This window comes from Haliotis rufescens, unplaced genomic scaffold (genome assembly GCF_023055435.1).
Source record: "Haliotis rufescens isolate VD_foot unplaced genomic scaffold, xgHalRufe1.0.p SCAF_50, whole genome shotgun sequence".
NCBI lineage: Eukaryota > Metazoa > Mollusca > Gastropoda > Lepetellida > Haliotidae > Haliotis > Haliotis rufescens.
This window is the reverse complement of record NW_025964224.1, coordinates 2,314,172-2,341,789: the sequence shown is the minus strand read 5'-3', so window position 1 is coordinate 2,341,789 and position 27,618 is coordinate 2,314,172. Positions and strand designations below refer to the sequence as shown.

The 27,618-nt window shown below is 41.2% G+C and overlaps 1 protein-coding gene across 1 annotated transcript in view; it reads right to left on the bottom strand.

The window, feature by feature from the left end:
- Positions 1-23,363, bottom strand: part of LOC125374013 (helicase-like transcription factor) — a 36,740-nt gene extending 13,377 nt beyond the window's left edge. The window contains exons 1-10 of the mRNA XM_048384697.1: positions 23,068-23,363; positions 10,598-10,811; positions 9,274-9,440; positions 7,933-8,731; positions 5,318-5,392; positions 3,964-4,132; positions 2,678-2,808; positions 1,457-1,757; positions 1,002-1,077; positions 380-447 (exon numbers count right to left, since the gene is read on the bottom strand). Coding sequence (XP_048240654.1) covers positions 380-447; positions 1,002-1,077; positions 1,457-1,757; positions 2,678-2,808; positions 3,964-4,132; positions 5,318-5,392; positions 7,933-8,731; positions 9,274-9,440; positions 10,598-10,792 — 1,981 coding nt within the window. The 5' untranslated portion in view covers positions 10,793-10,811; positions 23,068-23,363. The remainder of the gene's footprint in view (positions 1-379; positions 448-1,001; positions 1,078-1,456; positions 1,758-2,677; positions 2,809-3,963; positions 4,133-5,317; positions 5,393-7,932; positions 8,732-9,273; positions 9,441-10,597; positions 10,812-23,067) is intronic.
- Between the last annotated feature and the right edge of the window lie 4,255 nt (positions 23,364-27,618).

The following is a 27,618-nucleotide window of genomic DNA, read 5'->3' as shown; positions in this document are numbered from 1 at the left end:
GTCCGCCCGGAGAGCGGAAGGTCCGGGGTTCGATCCCCGGCAGCGTCATACTAAAAGACATTAAAAGATGTCTATATTAGCCTGTCTGGCGCTCGGAATTAAGAGACTAAAACAAGGACTGGTCGGCTCGGGGTCAGTATACTGTGTCTGAGTGGGGTGTTCATGTTAAACTGCGGCATTGTATTTCAGTGTGCTAGCCATATAAATCGGCATCAGTCTGGACTAGTACAAGCAGCCACACAAACACACACGTGTGCATGCACGTCGCTATATAAGGGCAATAATCTTGGACGCGACGTTAAACCCCATTTCACCTCACATCACCTTGATTAAAAATAACAAAAACATCTCTCAATTGCTACAACGTCTTCAAACTTACATAAACTTCGCCTCTTTCGTTTGGAAGGCTGTTCGTGGAAATCTATCAAAATGGCTTTCCTTGATGGGCTGCAATTCAAACAAACGCAATGTAGCATAACCATTAGAACAGGCGCATAACAACATAGCTGTAACCAACCCATACATTAGATGAGGTATGTGACCCGTGAAGATCCGGGGTAGAATGATCTTCACCAACAGATGCTTGCCGTAAGACGTGACGAACGGGATCGGGTGGTCAGGCTCGCTGACTTAGTTGATACATGTCATCGTATCCCAATTGCGTAGATCGATGTTCATGATGTCAATAATTGGATTGTCTGGTCCAGAAGCAATTATTTACAGACCGCCGCCATGTAGCTGGAATATTGCTTAGGTCGGCGTTAAACAACAAACAAACAAAGATGAGGTATGTCACGAATGTATGTATTCGGGTCAGAGTAGGTCCCCATTAAGGATTTTCGGGGTCTGGGGTCACAATGGATGGTGAGCATTATAGTCCATGTACTTAGATCATTGACCAGCATGATGACCGCTGCCTGGTGGACACTTGGCCATCTTCCACGCTGCCGTGATACTGCAACTTTGATGACGTCTAACGTATTCTTCTTCAAAATTCTCACCTTGTCATCGATAAAATGGGCCTCTTTTGTTCCTTGTCGCTCGTGTCTGGCACGCGCTGCTCGACTGTTTCCGTCCCTAATAATAATAATAATAATGATAATAATAATAATAATAATAATAATAATAATTTGCTACCAGGAATACAGCCCTTCTGACAACCTGGGTAATGCAGAAGGCTGCAGTTTTAAAAACATTTAATGTGTACATACTCCTCCTCCTCCTGCTACTACTACTAATAAAAATATAGACATGTACACATGTGTACATGAATGTCACATTCGCCACTAGTCAAGCCTCTTCAAATTCAATCTATTCAACACATGTCGACATAGCTTCTGTCAAAATTAGCATTTTTCATTGAATACAAACGACATTGAAATGCATATCGTTTTCGTTCGGAAAGGTATCGTCAATAATGTGTGCGTGCTTGTGTGCCTTACTTTGAGATATTTACCTGGATCACTTGCATTATTGTTCTCAATATTAGAACTATCCGCTTTCAGAAGACGTAGCTTTAATAAACCACTTTTAGTCTCATCAGTTGGCGGTGGTATGTCAGTGGTGGGTGTGCAAGGATTAGCAGTTCCTGAAGTTGACAATTGTTCCTCCGCTTCCATCTTTGTGACAAGCTCATCCACCTTCTGAAGCCGTTGGAACATCTCATCGTTGTTGTTTTCGACCTTCACCTTGTTTTCGACCTTCACCTTGTTTTCAGGGTCAGTGCCTGTACCTTCAGGTGTGTCCTCCGACGGAATCTGTAAGTGGGTAACTTACGTTAACGTCGTATTTAACAGGAGGGGTGACGTGGGGTTTAACGTCGCGTCAAAGATTATTGCACTTATATAGCGACGTGCATGTACGCATATTTAACAGTATTTCAGTTCTACAACTGATAGCGTACATGATTACAGTAAGAGGAAATGAAAGCATTGGAAGCAGTAGTTTGCTAGCAAGGTCAAGGTACTGACGGACGGATATAATGGGGTCGAGTCCGGTATCAAACCAGTAACCAATGCGGTCTTCTTAATTTAACACACAGTAAATCGTGTAATCGTAACTGTTTGTTTGTTGTTTTACGCCGCACTCAGCAGTATTCAAGCTATATGACGGCGGTCTGTAAATAATCGAGTCTGGACCAAACAATTCAGTGACTGACATCATAAGCATCGATCCACGCAATTGGGATATGATGACATGTATCAACCAAGTTAGCGAGCCTGACCACCCGATCTCGCTGGTCGCCTCTTACGACAAGCATAGTCGCCTTTTACGGCAAGCATGGGTTGCTGAAGACCTATTCTACCCCGGGTCTCTTCAAGGCGTGTACATACATGTTATTAGAAGTAGCCTCATGTTGGACGAGCAAGGTGGAGGCGGTACACGGGTGACGTCATGGCAAGTCACTACTCGCGTGCTATCCGACGTATTATGTAGATGGCGGAATATTGCAGAGTGTGTCGTTAAACAACAAACAGAACATGCTTATAAGAAATAAGAACAGACTTTGATAATTAAAAACAAAAGCAAAATATATTTACTGTGAACGCGTCTATAAGGTCACAGCACCAGCCATGTTGTTTTGTATCGCGTGACAGTCACGTGAACGAGACCAGCAGGTCGCGTGGGGTCTACCCAAACTCTATCAGCGTATCGAAAGATGGAAGCAATAACCCACCTTATTTTCTTTCCCGCGTCTGGGTTTGCCTGGCACAGGAACAGCCAGAGGTTGGTTGTGGACAAAGTTGGTGAAAATCAGGGCGATCGTCTCCAGCGTCTTCCCCAGCCCCATGTCATCAGCCAGAATACCTGGTGTCACACGGAGGAAACGTGCTGTACATGTGTATGTTTGTTTGTTTGTTTGTTTAACGCCACACTCAGCAACATTCCAGCTAATGGCGGCGGTCTGTGTATAATCGAGTCTGGACCAGACAATCCAGTGATTGATACCATGAGCATCGATCAACGCAATTGGGATACGAAGAGATGAATCAACCAAGTCAGCGAGCCTGACCACCCGATCCCGTTAGTCGCCTCTTACGACCAGCATGGGTTGCTGAAGACCTATTCTACCCCGAGATGTCACGGAGATAAATATAAACTGAGGGGCAAAAGAAAGGGTACCGAATTTGTTTTTATATGATTGAAAATTGAAAGAACTATTGTTAAATTTGATAATGTCTATTTAACCATCATATGTGTGTGTGTGTGTGTGTGTGTGTGTGTGTGTGTGTGTGTGTGTGTGTGTGTGTGTGTGTGTGTGTGTGTGTGTGTGTGTGTGTGTGTGCTGCTTCTTTAAGACTGAATATCATTTCTTTATGCGCCACAAGGGGTTGGCCAAAGCGTTCGCTCGTGGGTACAATGTGTGAAGCCCATTTCTGGTGTCCCCCGCCGTGATATTGTTGGAATATTGCTAAAAGCGGCGTAAAACTCACTCAATCACTCACTTATGCGCTACAAAACATAACAAATATTAGTTAAAGATATTGCACCTAATAGCAATCTCTACGTGATGCTGTGGCAATAACCTCTTAGCTTAACCCATTTATGTCCAGTAAACTCCAAAGAAAAAGAGAATAATTTACAGCCATGCCGAATGGAGAGTGCATTGTCCAGACAGACCTGTTTAGTTTGGATAGCATTGTTAGGAGATTGCGATCACCTTCCCTCGTATCTTTGTAATTTGGTACTCCCTCTTTAAAGCAAAATACTGTTAGCAGTTTTATAATTTGTTCAAGGTATTGGTTACAATTAGAGATAGGGTTTGGTTCAAGGAGATAGGTTTGATGAATAAAATTAATCTAATAGCCATAGTTAACGTTCAATCCTTGTTAGATACATATGTGTGGTAGCATGTAGTCCTATGCACAGCGCACGGGTCACAAATCAGTGAAGTTAAGGAACGTCGGTCAAATTACATGTGTGGGATTTTCTTGGATCTTCAAACTATTTCCCCAGACTTACCTCCCCTGATACTAGGTGGTCTCTCTGTCGTTGAAAAGTTGAGCAGGGTGTTGCGGTATTCCCCGCTTGTCTTCTCCTCACAGAATGGTGGCAAGTGGTCGCCATTCTCCCTGCTCATCATCCAACACAGGGCCTGCTTCTGATGCGGGTACAGGGGCGTTCCCACAGCCTGGAGGTACAGGGGATGTTGGGATATCACAAATAGTTTCAATTTCAAAAGAGTGAGTGAGTGAGTTGGGCTTAACGCCGCTTTTAACATTATTCCAGTTATATCACGGCGTGTCAGCTTAATGTGGTAGGAAAGCCCGAAGTGATGCAGGTCTCAGACATTTACCACTTTGCTGGAACCCACGAGCACGGGTATAGTGCTGAGAAACCTAGAAACATAATCGGGGCGAACCGGTATTCGAACCCACAATCAAAGGTTTCTGGCGTGCCCAAGGGACGCAACTCTGCACAGCGAATCGCGGCGCCTTAGACGACTGGGCCACCCGTGCCCCCATTCAAGTGAAGCTTACATTCTACCATTCTCGCATTCTACCTTTAATTGTACCTTATAATTAGGGCTGTCATATCTAGATAATTGTAAGTGGTAACATATTCTCATATGTCTATTGAATCTACCCATGCTTTTAGAAAGCAATAATGTACGATATTACACATAGCCTTTGTTCCCTCACCAGTCAATGGTCTATGCTGTGCCTGCTAATTATCCTCGGATGATCTAGCCATCTTCCTACGTATGGCTTATCTGTGACTTGTGAAAGATCTAAACTCATCCATCAGATGGACATGACATATCTATTACCTGTACATATCGTATGCATGACGTATACATGGCCTTACATTACATATGCATGACCTTGACCTTACATGACCTATATATGACCTATCCATGAGCTTACGTGGCTCATATTATTGTTTGTTTGTTATTTAACGCCACATGCAGCAATTTTCCAGCAATATCACGATGGTCTGTAAATATTCGCGTCTGGACAAGACAACGGATACGATGCAATGCATCAACCAAGTCAGCGATCCTGCCCACCCGATCCCCATAGTCGCCTCTTACAACAAGCATAGTCGCCTTTTACGGCAAGAATGGGTTACTGAAGACTTATTCTACCCCGGATCTTCACGGGTCTACATGACAGACATGACCTTGACCTAACATGACCAATTCAAGACCTGTACATGACATATGACTTAGCTATGATCATGACTGTATATGTCAAATGTATGTCTAATACATTACATGTGCATGACATGACCTAAATTCCCCAATGGCCTATGACTGTCATGTATACCCATCAGGCACATTGCCCACCCTGACAAATAAATCCACTATATCTACCTCTGCTGGTTCCTGTTCTGAAGTCTTATCTCCTTCATTGAGAGTCTCAAACACCCGGTCGATATCACTGTTCATCTGAGGAGAAAAACATCACCAGGAATGAAGCTGTTGGGATAGTTGAAGCTGAGTGAGTGAGTGAGTGAGTGAGTGAGTGAGTGAGTGAGTGAGTGTGTGAGTGAGTGAGTGAGTGAGTGAGTGAGTGAGTGGGTGGGTGGGTGGGTGAGTGAGTGAGTGAGTGAGTGAGTGAGTGGGTGAGTGGGTGAGTGAGTGAGTGAGTGAGTGAGTGAGTGAGTGAGTGAGTGAGTGGGTGAGTGAGCGAGTGGGTGGGTGAATGAGTGAGTGGGTGAGTGGGTGAGTGAGTGAGTGAGTGAGTGAGTGAGTGGGTTGGTGGGTGGGTGGGTGAGTGAGTGAGTGAGTGAGTGAGTGAGTGAGTGAGTGGGTGGGTGGGTGGGTGGGTGAGTGTGTGAGTGAGTGAGTGAGTCAAAATCGGCAATATTTCAGACATATCGTGACGAATGAAGCTGTGTGAAGCCACAATAATGTTTTAATTGATGCGTCCTGAATCAATCTGTGACAGGCTTTCTTTCTTTGTTTTACGCTAGTCAACACTATTTCAGCACTATCAAGGTTATTTGGAAATAATCAGACAAACCCAGTGGTAGTTATTATGGGCAACGCCCCACGACCTCGGGTACGATGACACTCTACCGAGTCTGACCACCGACCCAATGTAGAGGCCTGTCACAAGCAAGTCACCGACCCAATGTAGAGGCCTGCCACAAGCAAGTCACCGACCCAATGTAGAGGCCTCCCACAAGCAAGTCTCCGACCCAATATAGAGGCCTGTCACAAGCAAGTCACCGACCCAATGTAGAGGCCTCCCACAAGCCAGTCACCGACCCAATGTAGAGGTCTGCCACAAGCAAGTCACCGACCCAATGAAGAGGCCTGCCACAAGCAAGTCACCGACCCAATGTAGAGGCCTCCCACAAGCAAGTCTCCGACCCAATATAGAGGCCTGTCACAAGCAAGTCACCGACCCAATGTAGAGGCCTGCCACAAGCCAGTCACCGACCCAATGTAGAGGTCTGCCACAAGCCAGTCACCGACCCAATGTAGAGGTCTGCCACAAGCAAGTCACCGACCCAATGAAGAGGCCTGCCACAAGCAAGTCACCGACCCAATGTAGAGGCCTCCCACAAGCAAGTCTCCGACCCAATATAGAGGCCTGTCACAAGCAAGTCACCGACCCAATGTAGAGGCCTGCCACAAGCCAGTCACCGACCCAATATAGAGGCCTGTCACAAGCAAGTCTCCGACCCAATATAGAGGCCTGTCACAAGCAAGTCACCGACCCAATGTAGAGGCCTCCCACAAGCCAGTCACCGACCCAATGTAGAGGTCTGCCACAAGCAAGTCACCGACCCAATGAAGAGGCCTGCCACAAGCAAGTCACCGACCCAATGTAGAGGCCTCCCACAAGCAAGTCTCCGACCCAATATAGAGGCCTGCCACAAGCAAGTCACCGACCCAATGTAGAGGCCTCCCACAAGCAAGTCTCCGACCCAATATAGAGGCCTGTCACAAGCAAGTCACCGACCCAATGTAGAGGCCTCCCACAAGCCAGTCACCGACCCAATGTAGAGGTCTGCCACAAGCAAGTCACCGACCCAATGAAGAGGCCTGCCACAAGCAAGTCACCGACCCAATGTAGAGGCCTCCCACAAGCAAGTCTCCGACCCAATATAGAGGCCTGTCACAAGCAAGTCACCGACCCAATGTAGAGGCCTCCCACAAGCCAGTCACCGACCCAATGTAGAGGTCTGCCACAAGCAAGTCACCGACCCAATGTAGAGGCCTCCCACAAGCCAGTCACCGACCCAATGTAGAGGCCTGTCACAAGCAAGTCACCGACCCAATGTAGAGGCCTCCCACAAGCAAGTCTCCGACCCAATGTAGAGGTCTGCCACAAGCAAGTCACCGACCCAATGTAGAGGCCTCCCAGAAGCAAGTCTCCGACCCAATGTAGAGGTCTGCCACAAGCAAGTCACCGACCCAATGTAGAGGCCTGCCACAAGCAAGTCACCGACCCAATGTAGAGGCCTCCCACAAGCAAGTCACCGACCCAATGTAGAGGCCTCCCACAAGCCAGTCATCGACCCAATGTAGAGGTCTGCCACAAGCAAGTCACCGACCCAATGTAGAGGCCTCCCACAAGCAAGTCACCGACCCAATGTAGAGGCCTCCCACAAGCAAGTCACCGACCCAATGTAGAGGCCTCCCACAAGCAAGTGCTGATAACCTATTCTAACCCGGGGCACCACGGTGGCTCTGTACTTTTGTACTTACTGAAAAAGCACCTTTGTTTTGAAGATTTGTACAAGGCTTTATGTAACCTTGTACAAATCATATATTTATATAGGTTTCAACATTTCATGATATTCGTTAAACAAAGGTATCAATGGTCATTCATTAGACACGACTATTATTTACCTAACCAGGAAAAATATAGGTTTTCTTTGTGGTAATCGAAAATTTCATCTGCTTTAACATAATACGTTATAGATCTTTTTAAATTTTAATTTGTCAGAGAAACAGTTTTGGTATCAACTTACCTCATCATGGGATACAATTTCTCGATGGCTGTCCACTGCTATATGCGGGTTGGGTTCGAAATTAGTGTACCAGGATGCCAACTGTTCTGTTGTTGAGTCATGTGTTGTGAGATCAACTGGCTCAGTTTGGTCATTTGAACCAAAGTTTATTGCTGCTATTGAGTCCAAGGCTGCCTCAGGAGAGCTTGAAAAATCTATCTGAGCTAAACGGTCAAGTATTCTTGGGGGTAGCATATGTACAGTTGGTTCGGGCAATATGTCCAGGTCTGGTCCGGTCAGGTCAATCGATGTCCCGGGTACCCTGTCGTGGAATAGTGGTAAGCTGGTGAAGCTTGGTCCGGGCGTGACGTCAAGGGAAGGGCGAGATGAACTGTCAATAGTCTGTAGTCTGGCAAACGGTATCTCTGGCGGCCGATTAAAGAGTAAATCAGGCGGCCTGTCAAAGGTTGCATCCAATGAATTGTCAAAGGACATGTCAGGTGACCTGGTCAGGTCGATCTCAGGTGACCTGGTCAGGTCAATCTCAGTTAACCTGGTGGCTGTCTCTGGTGACCTGTCAAGGGACACTCGGGGTGACCTGGTCAGGTCAATCTGAGGTGACCTGTCGCTGGTTGTCTCCGGTGACCTGTCAAGGGACATGTCAGGTGACATGTCAGGGGTCGGCTCAGTAGTTCTTTCAAACTCTATCTCAGCTCCCCGAAGTATGTCTTGGCACTTGAGTCTGTTAGCAGCGCTTCCATAGAGTGTGAGCTGGAGAGGCACTTCCTGGTCACCCATACCACTCAAGTCAAGTGTCATTCTGAAGAAATATAGAAAGCCAATGTCAATGTCGCTCAGTGATCACCTATACGAAATACATGTATAGTAAACTACGGTGATAAATAACTCAAAGGGAACGCAAATTTAATTCGTTATAAACGTAGTGCACTATGACCATAAGCACTGCATATATACAGCAAATGAACAGGGCCAAGAAATAGTTCGCTATATCCGTCAGTTCGCTTTAAGCATCTTCGTTATAAACGTAGTTTACTGCACATTTAAGACAATCATTTTTTGTAATTAAACATGTTGATACTTGTCACAATTATGTACCAGTTCCTGGTTCTAAATTCAATGATAGTATGTCCATATGAAATAGCGTTCCGTCTTTCTGAACATCGAACATTGTGTCTGTCCAGTCACTGCCAAGCCGATTCTAACCATACCACTTACCTAACAGTTAAACCGCTATTGACAATGTGAAAATCGAATTTAACGAAATCGTATGACGACTTCATGTATTTGTTTTTATCCATAGTCACTCATTCAAAGAGAGGCCACAAGGAAACGGGATCTCACGCATCAATTCTAGCAACACCATCATCTAGGATGGTGGTCAAAGGTTCATCAAGCGGTGGTCCGAGGTTGCCAAGTTTGGTGTTTCCGGCGTTGTAAACGCTGACTGTTCCACGTCTACCCATGATGCTTGACTCTCGCCTCAGGCGTACAGCTTCATGGCTGTTTATCTGGAAGAGGTAATAAAAGAATTTGGCGTGAAAAAAAGCTTCTTGTCTGCTTCAGTGAGCGGGTGAGTCTGGTTTTACGCCAAGAAATGGGTTTCACACATTGTACCCATGTCGGGAATCGAGCCCGGGTCTTCAGCGTGATGAGCGAATGCTTTAACCACTAGGCTACCCGACCGCCCCTCTCGCCTGCTTCAAGGTGTACGGCTGGTATGTTCAAACATGGCCTTCTGGGTGTACATCGTATGTTACACGTGGAATACATGATGATTTATTTTGAAAATGTATTCTTGATCGGTGACATTGTTTACCTTTTTTACTAGAAACTTAAAAAGACACATTCCTGCCCTTAAAACAACAATGTTAAAACTAATATTTTGGGAAATGTTGGCCATTGCGTGCGTTAGTCAGTTTTGAACATATTCAAATAACTCTACAATGGTTGTCTAATAATGCTGACCATTCACTTTCTTTGACAAAAATTGGTGATGTGAATTTCTAGTGATTTTTATCAGCATAGATGAGCATAACACCTTGGCAACCTTTTTTGTGCTGTTTTCCATCAGGTATGGTGGACTTACATTGCAAAATTGGAGTTGCCTTGCGGTGTTTTGAATCAGGATTGGTGCACAGACCATACAATTTTAGCGTGGTATCAATAGTGTTGGACTTACTTTATCACATCTTGGCGACCTTGCTATACTTTGTATCAATAGTGTTGGACTTACTTTATCACATCTTGGCGACCTTGCTATAATTTGTATCAATAGTGTTGGACTTACTTTATCACATCTTGGCGACCTTGCTATACTTTGTATCAATAGTGTTGGACTTACTTTATCACATCTTGGCGACCTTGCTATAATTTGTATCAATAGTGTTGGACTTACGTTATCACATCTTGGCGACCTTGCTATACTTTGTATCAATAGTGTTGGACTTACGTTATCACATCTTGGCGACCTTGCTATACTTTGTATCAATAGTGTTGGACTTACGTTATCACATCTTGGCGACCTTGCTATACTTTGTATCAATAGTGTTGGACTTACGTTATCACATCTTGGCGACCTTGCTATACTTTGTATCAATAGTGTTGGACTTACGTTATCACATCTTGGCGACCTTGCTATACTTTGTATCAATAGTGTTGGACTTACGTTATCACATCTTGGTGACTTGACGATGCTGGTGTTGAGAGTTCCAAACAGCACCTCGGCGTCTGAGACATGAGACGCCTGTGAGTCCTCGTTGAGGAGAAAATCTTCAGTGAAAGCTGGATTCTCCGTCACCCACGTCCTCAGCATGTCAAGGTCCTCCTGGGAGATCGACGTCGGCAGGTTCACGATGTCCATGACCACAGTGTATCACAACCTGCACGGGAGGAACTGACTTGTCAAATAAAACCTCACGCTCCCGTTCCTCAAAGCGACCGTAGCGCTACAACTGCCGCAAGTCTGTGTTAAAGTATGTGAGTTACGAACACCTTAGCGCTAGGATCGCTTTGTAACAAAATGACAATAAGTTTCAAAACCGAAAATACCTACTGGAACTGAATTTGAAAGGTGTGGTTTCACTGGTCTCCGAGATTTCTAGCTCAGATGGGTGAATCAGCGGAAGGGACTTGGCTATTTGACCATTGTTGGACGACATCAGATCATCGAGTGACCTGAAGCCGAAGTTAAACTGCTTGCACAAATTATCTTGTTTTGATTTTGCCAATCCCAGCCGAAATTCCGAAATATAGAAACTGATCATCAAGAAAGGGAGCACAATTAGCGCCCATTGGGATGCCGAAATGTCCCACATTTCGCATAAATGTCATCTATGAGTAAGCGCTGCATGTGATATGTTGTTTGCTCACTAAACTTCAGATGGCATTTGCTTATGTTTTTGACAAAATGTATCGAACCTTTGAAGATGGATATATGACTGTATCTATGTTCACTACGTTTAGTGACAAATCATGGATCAAGAAATGAAGTTTTTCGTTAGGTGTGCCGTGTGGATTAGTGGTGTACCAAGTTGACAAATCAAAATTTTGGCACAATTGAATTTGGTTCTGAGATTGCAAAACGTCAAGCAAATCCTTTGAGTTTTTGAGAGTCCACGTGGTATTAATTCCACTATTTTCAAATACTTTCTGTGAATAAGGAGATAAACATATTGACGTGAGGTTTCAAATGTTAAATTTAGAGCGGCTAAATCTACAGGTAACCTAGTTGTACATTAAAAACACAGCATGTTTATCTCCATTCTTCCATGACCAACAAAACGCGAACTCTATGTTGAGTGAAGTGGCACGAGTTGAGTCCAGTGTTTTGAGTGGGTTGCCGATCTGAATTACGGTGAAATCACCGACAACAGCGTTTTAACAAAATATTGCGCTGTACATGCTCAAGCAGTTTGTTTACACCGTAATACTTCACTTGAACATATTTCAGACATTGAAAGCGTATAAGCACGGCAACTTCGTAAGTTAACATAAGGTGGGCACCCCTAAAAAAACTAAGAAAGCCTTGCAAAGCTCATTGTGACGCAAAAGATATGACGCCACAGTCGTACTTTGCATTTGGTAACCTATAATTGTAAATGTATATGTTTTTAATGTGCCTACCGACAATGAAAAAAGTACTATTCTTTTAATATTAGCTTCCGCGGTGATGCGGCTGTCAAATCGGCTGTTTCAATCAGAGAGTGTTTATTGTGATTTGACAAACTCTGATTGATCAATCAGAATCGAGTAAATTCCAAATTCAGGGTAGAATATATAATGATCCTTCCTTTACTGTGTTTGGGACTGTGGTAATCTTTGAGACTATGACTATTGGACCCAGCATATATCTGTCTTTGTTGAGATTTTTATGAAGCTATGGAATCCGGTACAAAAAGGGGACATGTCTTCAGGTTTTAGAGTCAAGCCCAAATCGATTAAAAGTTGCGTGGTTTAGGCAAATTTCTTACTCAGTTAAAATTCTGGCCTAATATGTGGCATAAATTTATATGACACAAGGAACAAATAAAACGATGTAAATTAAGTCACTCGAGGCCTTGGATTAACCATGTTAACGTTGAAAGTGTAGTTACACAAATAGGTCTGATATCGCTATAGTAGATTTATAACACCATTGACACGTTGGACCATGATATTTGTTGATTTGGCACAGGCATTGTGTTATAAAGCAATACTAGACATTCGCTGTTCGGAGCGGTTGTGTACATGAGTAAAACATGGTGTGATTAGTTGTTTAACGGCATGCAGTTATGGTGATAAATACATACGTGGATGATATGATACGAGTTCAGTAGGTTACTTCCATGATGTTTTGAGTTTTTGTTTCTGTATATCGAGCAATATCAAGAAGAACTGGAGACTATGGAAATGGTTTTGTCGTTTTTCGTTACACATTTTGAAATTGTGCTAAATTCCCTTCATACGGTTTCCAGGTTAACACATGGGAATTGTGCTAAAGTTCCATAACACTGTTTATTTTCCCAACCAGGTCTACACATAAGAATCGTGCTAAAGTTAGCCAACACTGATTGTCTTCCCGACCAGGTTTACAGGCGGGATTCGTGCTAATGTTTCACAAAACTGTTTTTCTTCCCAACCAGGTTTACACATAAGAATTGTCCTAAAGTTTTCCAACACTGTTTGTCTTCCCGACCAAGTTTACACATAAGAATTGTGCTAAAGCTCCCCAAGACTCTTTGTCTTCACAACCAGGTTTACACATAAGAATTGTGCTAAAGTTCTCCAACAGTGTTTGTCTTCACAACCAGGTTTACACATGGGAATTGTGCTAAAGTTCCCCAAGACTGTTTGTCTTCACAACCAGGTTTACACATGGGAATTGTGCTAAAGTTTCTTCACACTGTCGGTATTCCCACCACTCATTGACAATACGAGCGATATTAACCGCCCCCACACCCAAGTACAATAAATAACATGTCCGTGTTGTGGGGACACGATGTTAGAACAGGCACATGAGGGCTATGGCCCATGTAGTACCACTGGTCCTGGTTTTGGTATTTTTACATTTATTTGCATATCATGACATGATATAACAAGCGTCATTTGTTTCAGGTAATAACATGTCATCAGCTAGCAGTTAAACGAAGGGGTATACAAGTCGCGTCTCCGACCTTCCATACAGTAAATGGTCCCTGTAAATTTTGCATGGATGACTTTTCCCTGCCTTCAGCTACGGCCCTCACTGCAGGCCGTGAATTCGAATTTCGGATTATCTCTAGTAATGTTCATTATCCCGAGGTTGTGGTTTTCACAAAAGAGCTAAAACTCCCCGACGCGTTTGGTTCTGCCTTTCTATTTTATTCTTTATAATTGTACTTCATATGCAAAGATTTGTATTACATTATTTATTTTATACGTGTACTATTTCTCGCTGTCTTGTTGTATGCGGTAGTCAAGCGTTATATTCCTCTCTTTGATATTATACTTGCTATACACGTTGTATATCCCTCTGTATAATTATACTTGCTATTCACGTTGTATATCCCTCTGTATGATTATACTTGCTATTCACGTTGTATATCCCTCTGTATAATTATACTTGCTATTCACGTTGTATATCCCTCTGTATGATTATACTTGGTATTCACGTTGTATATCCCTCTGTATGATTATACTTGCTATTCACGTTGTATATCCCTCTGTATGATTATACTTGCTATTCACGTTGTATATCCCTCTGTATGATTATACTTGGTATTCACGTTGTATATCCCTCTGTATAATTATACTTGCTATTCACGTTGTATATCCCTCTGTATAATTATACTTGCTATTCACGTTGTATATCCCTCTGTATGATTATACTTGGTATTCACGTTGTATATCCCTCTGTATGATTATACTTGCTATTCACGTTGTATATCCCTCTGTATGATTATACTTGCTATTCACGTTGTATATCCCTCTGTATGATTATACTTGGTATTCACGTTGTATATCCCTCTGTATAATTATACTTGCTATTCACGTTGTATATCCCTCTGTATGATTATACTTGCTATTCACGTTGTATATCCCTCTGTATAATTATACTTGCTATTCACGTTGTATATCCCTCTGTATGATTATACTTGGTATTCACGTTGTATATCCCTCTGTATAATTATACTTGGTATTCACGTTGTATATCCCTCTGTATGATTATACTTGGTATTCATGTTGTATATCCCTCTAAATGATTATACTTGCTATTCACGTTGTATATCCCTCTGTATAATTATACTTGCTATTCACGTTGTATATCCCTCTGTATGATTATACTTGGTATTCACGTTGTATATCCCTCTGTATAATTATACTTGCTATTCACGTTGTATATCCCTCTGTATGATTATACTTGGTATTCACGTTGTATATCCCTCTGTATAATTATACTTGCTATTCACGTTGTATATCCCCCTGTATGATTATACTTGGTATTCACGTTGTATATCCCTCTGTATGATTATACTTGGTATTCACGTTGTATATCCCTCTGTATAATTATACTTGGTATTCACGTTGTATATCCCCCTGTATGATTATACTTGGTATTCACGTTGTATATCCCTCTGTATGATTATACTTGGTATTCACGTTGTATATCCCTCTGTATAATTATACTTGCTATTCACGTTGTATATCCCTCTGTATGATTATACTTGGTATTCACGTTGTATATCCCTCTGTATAATTATACTTGCTATTCACGTTGTATATCCCCCTGTATGATTATACTTGGTATTCACGTTGTATATCCCTCTGTATGATTATACTTGGTATTCACGTTGTATATCCCTCTGTATAATTATACTTGCTATTCACGTTGTATATCCCTCTGTATGATTATACTTGCTATTCACGTTGTATATCCCTCTGTATAATTATACTTGCTATTCACGTTGTATATCCCTCTGTATGATTATACTTGCTATTCACGTTGTATATCCCTCTGTATAGTTATATTTGCTATTCACGTTGTATATCCCTCTGTATGATTTTACTTGCTATTCACGTTGTATATCCCTCTGTATAGTTATATTTGCTATTCACGTTGTATATCCCTCTGTATGATTATACTTGCTATTCACGTTGTATATCCCTCTAAATGATTATACTTGCGATTCACGTTGTATATCCCTCTGTATAATTATACTTGCTATTCACGTTGTATATCCCTCTAAATGATTATACTTGCGATTCACGTTGTATATCCCTCTGTATAATTATACTTGCTATTTACGTTGTATATCCCTCTGTATAATTATACTTGGTATTCACGTTGTATATCCCTCTGTATAATTATACTTGCTATTCACGTTGTATATCCCTCTGTATAATTATACTTGCTATTCACGTTGTATATCCCTCTGTATGATTATACTTGCTATTCACGTTGTATATCCCTCTGTATAATCATACTTGGTATTCACGTTGTATATCCCTCTGTATGATTATACTTGCTATTCACGTTGTATATCCCTCTGTAGGATTATACTTGCTATTCAGGTTGTATATCCCTCTGTATAATTATACTTGCTATTCACGTTGTATATTCTCTGTATGATAATGCTTGGTATTCACGTTGTATATCCCTCTGTATGATTATACTTGGTATTCACGTTGTATATCCCTCTGTAGGATTATACTTGGTATTCACGTTGTATATCCTCCTGTATAATTATACTTGGTAGCCACGTTGTATATCCCTCTGTAGGATTATACTGGGTATTCACGTTGTATATCCCTCTGTAGGATTATACTTGGTATTCACGTTGTATATCCCTCTGTAGGATTATACTTGCTATTCACGTTGTATATCCTCTGTGTGATTATACTTGCTATTCACGTTGTATATCCCTCTGTAGGATTATACTTGGTATTCACGTTGTATATCCCTCTGTAGGATTATACTTGGTATTCACGTTGTATATGCCTCTGTAGGATTATACTTGGTATTCACGTTGTATATCCCTCTGTAGGATTATACTTGGTATTCACGTTGTATATCCCTCTGTAGGATTATACTTGCTATTCACGTTGTATATCCTCTGTGTGATTATACTTGCTATTCACGTTGTATATCCCTCTGTATGATTATACTTGGTATTCACGATGTATATCCCTCTGTAGGATTATACTTGGTATTCACGTTGTATATCCCTCTGTAGGATTATACTTGGTATTCACGTTGTATATCCCTCTGTGTGATTATACTTGCTATTCACGTTGTATATCCCTCTGTATGATTATACTTGGTATTCACGTTGTATATCCCTCTGTATGATTATACTTGGTATTCACCTTGTATATCCCTCTGTATAATTATACTTGGTATTCATGTTGTATATCCCTCTGTATGATTATACCTGCTATTCACGTTGTATATATCCCTCTGTATAATTATACTTGGTATTCACGTTGTATATCCCTCTGTAGGATTATACTTGGTATTCAAGCATAATATTCCCCCCCGTATGATTGTACATAATCACACTTTTATATTTATAACCCCTATACATTATAACTCCTTCCGTATACTTCTATTTATTTAAACTTAATATTCTTGTCTTTATGATTGTGCTTTATATTAAAAACTTTATGTTCACAGCTTAATACATGTCCTTAATACCCACGCCATTATGGCCCCTCTCTTTAACAGTACTTGATAGTTATTCAAGCTTGATATTCCTCAATTCTTATCACACAAATGCAGCAGGAAGAGAATGCCGGTTCACATCGTTGGCTCGGCGGACCTTACCCTATGTCTAACTGTGCAGCAGCGGGCCATTGTGATGTAGTAACTGTTACTGTGTTTGTTTGTTTGTTGTTTAACGCCGAACTCAGCAGTATTACAGCTATATGACGGCGGTCTGTACATAATCGATTCTGGACCAGACAGTCCAGTGATTGACGTCATGGGCATCGATCTACGCAACTGGGATACGATGACATACGCCAAACAAGTCAGCGAGCCTGACCACCCGATCCCGTTAGTCGCCCCTTACGACAAGCATAGTCGCCTTTTACGGCATGCATGGGTTACTAAGGACCTATTCTACCCGGATCTTTACGGATCCTGTTACTGTGGGCATGACCGCAGGCAGAGGTCTGAGACTGAAATCTAACTTGACCCTCACGCTTGTTTGTCTGGCCCAGGTTTTCACATACAGACCCAGCCCGCCACGCCCACCTGTGACGAAGACCGTCACGTCTCATGAACATTCCCTGTTGTCGTTGCACAAAGATAAACGCTGGTGTCCACGTCATGTTTTCTACTTTCTTTTTATAGCGATTGCGTCTTGCACATAACAGCTTACATTGATTGTCCTATTTTGCGAAGAGAATATTCCTGAGGAATAAATTCCCCAAGAACTCGGTTCCTCTTTCGTGAAAGACAATGGTATCTCTGGAAGTAGTGACCGACAAAATTAATATCTACGGAAGCCTTTTACGGTCATTTGTATAATTAATTTTTTACCAGTGTAGTGGACTAACAAAACATGTACACTATATCAGTGTATTCTGAGAAGGCTCATGGTCTTAAAATTTCAAGAAAAATATCCATGCCCGTTCCATGAACAATTTCAACTCTAACTACACCAGTGTTGGCATGTCCATAGCAAAGGCCAAGCTTGTCACAATCATCATTAAGAAAATCACAACGACTGAAACGAATGCCACTGATTCCCATCAATTAATAGTAACTGGTCTGTTTTAATTTATCCTTTACATGTGAGGATTCGAGCACAAACATTAACCATCTCATTTTTGTAACAGGGTTAATATATGGAAGATAATTTATGGGAGTAACGTTTTGGATATATATTTACTCCATCATCAGGTATTTGTACCACTTCTAAATGCCTTTCAAAGACTTGAGTGTTAATATAGATTTTTCCAACCACGTTAATAATAAAGCTTGCACGATCATTGATGTCAAATTTGTAAATGGAAACTAGAAATATCTCCAAAGCCCGTAATGACAATATCATAGTGCATGATAGGTCATACCATATAACAAATGATATATTTGGGATAACACTTTCTTAGTAAAGTACAGATTCTAGTACTTTTTTAGGTCCCATCCGGGATTCGAACCCAGACTGCCAGAGTGAGGCACCTAATCGCCAGCCCACAAAGTCAGCGATCTAACCCACTCAGCCACCGAGGAGCCGTACCAATTTACACTTGTCAGAGGGGTACACATAGTACGTCATCTGGACTACCAGTTGTCGGGCTTTTATTTTTGAAGAAGCCTCGGTGGCTGAGTGGAGTGTCAACCAAGTGAAGTGACATTTCAAATCGGCCTGGACTCAATTTTTCAGGAGAAGCTATCTGAACGACCACTGCATCGGGTTTATGTGCAGTGTGTTGAGAAGATCAGCAACCCTGCAGAGTCCATCGCTTGAATGAGGTCGGCTGGCCTGAAAAGTGAAACAGAAGGCTTTCTGTTTGCTGCTCAGGACCAGCCACTCCCCACTCGAAACCGTCAATATGTAATTTTGCATCAAAATGTAAATATTAAATAGATTATGTTATGAATTTAATGAGAATGTCCAACACATTGTCAGTGGATGCCCAGCTTCGGCACAAACACGGTATCTTAAGCGACATGATGGAGTGGCTCGATCATTTTATTACCATCTTGTGATTTTGACGCAGAGGTCCATCCATGGTACGACCCGGAATATGTAGAGGGCGTCATGGAAAATGATAAATACAAAATCCTTTGGAATAGGCCCGTATACAGCCTCAGACGTATCCAAGCCAACAAGCCTGATCTTGTCCTTTTTGATAAATCCAATGAAATGATTTTTTATAATATTGAATTTTCTGTCCCTTTTGACACTAATGTGATTGACAGTTTCAGGAACAAAATGGCAAATATGCAGACCTCGCTTTTGAAATGTCACGCTTGCATCCCCAGTACCATGTTGTCCGACTCCCCATTGTTCTAGGTGCCTTAGGTTTGGTACCTCCCAATCTGTTGACTGACATTGGAAGAGTACCCGGGTTTGCTACCAGGAATACAGCCCTTCTGACAACCTGAGTAATGCAGAAGGCTGCAGTGTTGGGGAGTCTTAACATTCTCCGAAAAGTTTTGGGGGTTCGACTTGGCAACGATTTCTGGGAGAAGTCCCATTCGCTGTGTTGGCTGCGTGTTGAGGGGGCAAGGACTCTGAGCTGATGATGAGCCTAACCAGCCTGACTGTGCCAGAATCACCCAAACCCTCTTTGTGGCAGTTTTTATTTTAATCTGTAAATACTACTAGTAATAAAAATAATACCTATGTGTACATGACTGTCACATTCGCCACAGGTCGAGCCTCTTTAAATTCAACCTATTACTACACGAGACTACATAAATTCTTTCAAAATGAGCATTGTCAAGACACTAAAACAGTTCCTAAAATAAGCATATATCTATGAAAGTGTTTTCTCAACAAATATGTTTTAATTGTTGTTTTGCTTGAAAGAAACAAAATCAATATATCATGAACCTTACAACACCATCTTATGCCTAAACAACTAACTATTGATATAGTTCAAATTGCAATCTAGCATTGTAAAAAATGTGTTTCTTAGAAAATATACCATGTAACACCAACGCCAGATAGTATGTGGTCTCACGTATGTCTAGGGTCTTAGGCTACTTCAGGATACTGGAAACGCCCTGGTCGATGTTCAACTGCTCCTCAAGGATACGATTAGATTAGACGGAATACCTCGTGATGTTTTATTCTAGATTCCCCCTGATGATACGACGATTAGACGGAATATCTCGTGATGTTTTATTCTAGATTCCCCCTGATGATACTACTAGATTAGACGGAATATCTCGTGATGTCTTATTCCTGATTCCCCCTGATGATACGACTAGATTAGACGGAATATCTCGTGATGTCTTATTCCAGATTCTCCCTGATGATACGATTTGATTAGACGGAATACCTCATGATGTCTTATTCTAGATTCCCCCTGATGATACGATTTGATTAGACGGAATACCTCATGATGTCTTATTCCAGATTCTCCTTGATGATACGATTTGATTAGACGGAATACCTCATGATGTCTTATTCTAGATTCCCCCTGATGATACTAGATTAGACGGAATACCTCATGATGTCTTATTCCAGATTCTCCTTGATGATACGATTTGATTAGACGGAATACCTCATGATGTCTTATTCCAGATTCCCCATGATGATACTAGATTAGACGGAATACCTCATGATGTCTTATTCTAGATTCCCCCTGATGATACTAGATTAGACGGAATACCTCATGATGTCTTATTCCAGATTCTCCTTGATGATACGATTTGATTAGACGGAATACCTCATGATGTCTTATTCCAGATTCCCCCTGATGATACGACTAGATTAGACGGAATACCTCATGTTTTATTCCAGGTTACCCCGATGATACAAATAAAACATGTGTGAGAAAGTATTCAGCTTTGTGTCTTGTTATAAATATTATATTTATATGATATATATATGATTCTACCTTTCCAATTATAACTTGGTAGCGGGGTAGTCCAGTGGTTAAAGTGTTTATTGAAAGTGTCGAAACACGGAGAATTCCCCCGAGGACGATGTGGCAGGCTTTTTCCTGGAGCATCTTGTGATATTGCTGGAATAATTTTAAAAGCGCGTAAAACCATACTCTCTCTACACGAACAGATGGTGAAACCATACTCTCTACACGAACAGATGGTGAAACCATACTCTCTCTACACGAACAGATGGTGAAACCATACTCTCTCTACACGAACAGATGGTGAAACCATACTCTCTCTACACGAACAGATGGTGAAACCATACTCTCTCTTCACGAACAGATGGTGAAACCATACTCACTCTACACGAACAGATGGTGAAATCATACTCTCTCTACACGAACAGATGGTAAAACCATACTCTCTCTACACGAGCAGATGGTGAAACCTTACTCTCTCTACACGAACAGATGGTAAGACCTTACTCTCTCTACACGAGCAGATGGTGAAACCATACTCTCTCTACACGAACAGATGGTGAAACCATACTCTCTCTACACGAGCAGATGGTGAAACCATACTCTCTCTACACGAACAGATGGTGAAATCTCTCTACACGAACAGATGGTGAAACCATACTCTCTCTACACGAACAGATGGTGAAACCTTACTCTCTCTACACGAACAGATGGTGAAACCATACTCTCTCTACACGAACACATGGTAAATCCTAAGACGATGCGTAGCACATCTCAAGACTTCTAAGACAACTACGATTTCTTTTGTCAGCGGGTGTTATATAAAATCTCAAATTGTCCGATAATTAGATTTCACTTAATATCATATGTTCCTTTCTAGCTTACGTATTACGACATGGGGTCTCCTTTAAGACTAATCACAGTCGGGACCAATGTCAGTCCAACATCAGGTTACAAATGTAATTCCCACACTGCTTTGTCGCCTGTCTCCCTATTTACCACGTACACGGGGACATTAGCTACAAAGACACCACGTCTTAGTTTCACGTACGACATTAATTACTACGTAATTATCTAGTGAGTGAGTGGGTTGGGTTTCACGCCGTTTTGTACAGTATTCCAGTTATATCAGTATGTCAGCTTGATGTGGGGGGAAGTCTATATCTACACTGGCAAAGGAGGTCGACGTGATTAGAAAATCAATATTCCAGAGAAATTAATAGAATATTTAACACTTTATTTCAAGTCTTTGAAAGGCATTTAGAAGGGATACACATAAGGAAGAGAACTTATGGACATCAACTTCTTTATTATGAGGAACACAACGTTTCGGAGTATGCAGTAACGAAGAAGCAGTCTATACTACGAAACATTGTCTAACTCATAATAAAGAAGTTGACATTTATAAATTCTCCTCCTACCTTCATTTCAAGCGCTTTAAACTATATTGAAGAATTCATAATGATTTAAGGGCGACACGTATACCACATCTATTTATGTTAAATCGGACATCACACAGTCCAGGCAAGACGTGGTCTATGTTGGGGGAGGAAAACATGAATATGCATGAGATACTGACTTCATGCATATGCATGAGATACTGACTTCATGCATATGCATGAGGTACTGCCTATGTTGTAATCCTTCTTAGGTGATTGTCACACACATAAATACGTGTATTTGTTTTGCAAATAGCATGAATATAGTTGCAATGATTTGATCGATAAACACGTTAGTGTTTACAACATAATACCAACACCGTCCATCGGTCACACTGACATTTAAAGTTCGATCTTACACGCCACACCTTGATTGAACCCATTGTGTTACTATTTATACCGCTGATGGTTCACAATTAGGGTTATAGATCTTGTCTGTTCTAACACATCTTATAAACATTTTTAGGTAGATCATTGTACAACAAAAGCCAGTGTTAACGTCCTCTCAACGCGAAATACAGGCGTTGATCCTGTGAGCTACAAGCCAGGTATACGTGTTAAATGTCCCGTGGGATATCAGTAACACATTTCAGAAATAACTGCGTGGTTAAAACAGCGACCCCACCCTCCTCTGCCACCCCCCACCCCCACCCCATCCTCAAACCCATGTGTAACAGTAAACAGTACTCACCTGGCTAAAACATTACAGGTTCGAACTAGACAGAAATATCCCACTCCACCGCGTTAGTGTATCCGAGGTAATAGCAAACGAGGACTGTGTAACACAACACAACACAACGAAACACAAGTCCGCGGCATCCAATTGAGTCGTGAGTTGCTGCTATGTTTAGACGCCAGCTATTACTATGGCATCGTCATGTGTTATTATTCGTTGTATCAAGCCAACTCACACCACGTAATTCCCAGAAATCACCCAGTCGACCCCGACTCGATATTTACCGGGAAGTGAGTGGAAAAACCCATTGATACCTAAACTTAGCCAATGACGTAGCAGTATGTCGACGAGGAAGTCGGACCACGTTGAATAGGACCAGGATCTCTATCTACAGGCTGCGTAATAGGTACTAGCTGTGTTTTGTGGGCCCACTCACTCATGACTCAACGCATTATGTTTGAATACAGTTTTGTGCCTCGATATAACGAGGCTAAAATTACTCTTAATACTCCGGTTCAATGCCACAGCAACTCCACAGTTTAATATGACGCGGTACAACGGGGGTACATACACCGACTCTCTGAAATTCAATTCACTATATACATATTAAGGTGCTGGGATATTGAAAAGGTTTGTATGGACCTTGCGTGTCACTCAGTCGTTATACTGAATTGAGTTCACGGACCAGCTAACAAACACAATATTAGAAATACACATGACAGTGTCAATATTACCGATATGAAATATTATTTTTTTCATTGTCACGAGTGATAGCTAGATACAATGCTTTTAAACATCAGATACATATATAACGCCCTTGCATCACGGGATAAATTACGCAGCACATTATTAAAAGTGTTTCACGAAGAATATTCAACTTGATGAAAGCATAAAGATAAATAATTAGGCTAAAAAGTAACCTAATAATCTTGGTTCTCAGGCACCGCCCGCATCATCATAAAGTTCGGCAAACATTTCGTTTTTATTTCCATTTTAAAAAACAAATCCTTAAAAATTCTAAATCCAACGCTGGTCAAATACTGTATTCCAGTATTTTACTAATACATTTATGTAGGGAGGCCCTTTCCCAGGTTGATTGTACACAACTGTTTATTTGGTCACATACTAGTTTGAACAAGGCAAAAAAGAAAGACACCGCCCGCCCGCACTATATTTTCAAAGACCATTGCCTGAGAACCAATTCTTTTATTTTTTTTAAGCCTTAGAAATAAAATATTTTCCCTTTTTCAAAATGTGTGACGGGCCCAAGGACCTCTCCATATTCTGTGCGTGCCAGATCCTCAAATAGAGGTTGTAGGACCAAACAATATTTGTATTGCAGGCTGATATCATTATAATTGTGTTTAGGATACACATCTGTATTAGGCAGTATTTTAGAAGAAATGGATGCAATAAAGTGATACCTAAATTTGACGAGGGAATTGCTTTCTCGGAAAGTGAAAATAAATTATTAATGCAGCCTTCAGTCTAATGTATCATAGAAATAACATTTTCAATTGTAAAAAAGTAACTAAATAATATAGTATAACTATGTTTAACAACTAAATTTATCATTTAAAATTTTGAAGAAAATATTCATGAATTGAAAATTTTAAATATTCACGCCAGAATATTGGTAGGGTATGGGGTTGGGTGTGTGTGTGGCCGGTTTAAATCAGGCGAGGGCCACCAAAATATATGAAAAGTCTCGGGGGGAGGGTCTTAAAATAATTGATGTACATATTTCGGGAGGGTCATGATGAATTTATTAAACAAAAACAAAGTGCTTTTGCATTTTGTCTTTTCGGAGAGGGTCCCCAAAAAGTCTCGATTGTTCCCCGAAACAGATTCTATTGAGCGTGAAAAGCAAAATAGCTGAGAAAGTGTTACAAATGGATCACTGAAAATCAGGGATGACGCCAGGTGTAAATAAAGTAAATATGGAAAATATCAGGTGGGGACATGTCTGTGTAAACTAACGTTATTACTCACCGGTCACTGAATGCTGATAAATATAAAAAAAATAATCACGTATGATACTGAGGCAGTCATAGCATCCGTGGGTTGCTGATACCCCCGTCATCACGGGTCTTTCATCACTGATGTAAATGTAGTTAGCACAAGACTTGTTTAAATATTCGAAAAGAAAATACGTTATATATTTATTTATTTAATGTATGTATGTATGTATGTATGTATGTATGTATGTATGTATGTATGTATGTATGTATGTATGTATGTATGTATGTATGTATGTATGTATGTATGTATGTATGTATGTATGTATGTATTTATTTGCGACGTGCATGTACGTATGTTTGGCTGATTTTACTTGTCCGTTTTAATGCTAGCCCAATGAGATACCATGACGCAGTTTAACGATGTGGTGTCAATTTTCAAGCTGGGTCTTCCTTTTCTTTAACTGGTGATACCGTGAAACCAAGCATTAACTGCAATGAGGTCGGGTGAAATGGGTTTTAAAGTCGCGTCAAATGTCAAAACCCATGATTGCCGTAAAAAGGGACTATGCTTGTCGTTAGAGGCGACTAACGGGATTGGGTGGTCAGGCTCGCGCGCAAACACACACCAATACACTCTCTCGCACAGAGACACATACACACACCAACACACACACACACACACACACACACACACACACACACACACACACACACACACACACACCAGCGCTTTCTACACACCTAGCAGTATATTGTTTGTTTCATATTTTACATTACTTATTTTTGTAATCACGAGCATTCATTGTGATTTGTAAACCAGTTGTCGCTAATTGTTGTGTTGTGGTCGGTTGACTCATCCCTGCATGGTCAGCCACAGAGTCAACTATCGACCGCTACCCTGACATTGCCTCTGATCTCCCAGACTCTCTGTCTCCATCCTCCCCCAATTTAGCAACCCTTTACAGAAAACCAAACAAACCTTGCGAATTGTCGTAAAGGTGCCCCAATTCTTTTTTTAATTAATTGTATAACTGTTTTGAAGTTTTATTTTATATCCGTATTTGATCTTCTAGGCCTGTAAAAATACACACTTAAAAGAATAAAACAGCATTTAATTTGATATATATTGAGATAAATTGGTATTATAGTAGCATGCGGTGATTGACGTGATATTAGTGAAATATTGTTAAATCTCAATTAAGTGAGTGAATGAGTATGTTTTTACGCCGCCTTTAGCAATATATCAGCAATATCACGGCGGGGTACACCAGAAATGGGCATACATTGTACCCATGTGGGAAATCGAACCTTGGTCTTCGGCGTGAAGAGCGAACGCTTTAACCACTAGGCTACCCCGCCGACCCTCAATTAAGTCATAGAAATGAATTGCTACAAAGTATTTAGAAAAATGGGTTTTACCTTCACTATTTTGAAGCATTTGACTGTTGTTGAATGTCAGGAAAAGAGTTCAATGGAGATCTAGTGGTTTAAGGCGCCGCAATACAGCAGGTACATCCTTGAACTAGAATGATCCTTGCCTCGGAATATATTCGTCGGTAGTTTTTCCTTATACGTGAAAATACAACAGATGTGCTTTTCTAAGAAAATAACACATTATTCTGTCATAACGGGCCAGTCATTTATTAATATTCTAGAAACAGGAACACGCTGGTAGGCTAATCATTATGTTTATACAAAGAAAGAATAGAAGCATCCAGGAAGAGTGTCATGCGGGCGGAATTTACTCACTGACAAGGCGCGTAATCTCTCCGCCAGCGATCACATCCATACAAATACCGTTAGCGATGATAATGATTCAAAGGTTTTTACATTTTCTCTCAATTCTATACATATCCATATATGTTCTGACGAATCAAGTGTTTCAATGTAATAAGATACTGTCATAAAAAATAGCAACTTTCCGTGCGGCAAAGTTGCCACGTATTACAAAGGGACGTATTCTCCACCTACGTGGTAATTAATGATTAGTTTAAACGCTTTACTTGATGTGAAACATGCAATAAACTTGGAAATGACTAAAATTACTATAAACTATAGATAGCGGGAGGAGACGACGACGCTATGCTTGTTATTGTCTGTTTGAAGTCACTGAAAAGCTTGGCTGATGTCACGACAATCAGAATTGTTGTTGTTCAACGCCGCGCTCAGAAATATTCAGGCTATATGACGGCGGTCTGTAAATAGTTAAGTCTGGACCTGACAATCCGGTGATTGATATCATGACGCAGTTTAACTATGTTGTGTCAATTTTCAAGCTGGGTCTTCTTTTTCTTTAACTGGTGATACCGTGAAACCAAGCATTAACTGACAATGAGGTCGGGTGAAATGGGTTTTAAAGTCGCGTCAAATGTCAAAACCCATGCTTGCCGTAAAAAGGGACTATGCTTGTCGTTCGAGGCGACTAACGGGATTGGGTGGTCAGGTTCGCGCGCAAACACACACCAATACACTCACACTCACACACACACACACACACACACACACACACACACACACACACACACACACACACACACACACACCAGCGCTTTCTACACCTCTAGCAGTATATTCGCTGCTCTTTCATATTTTACATTACTTCTTT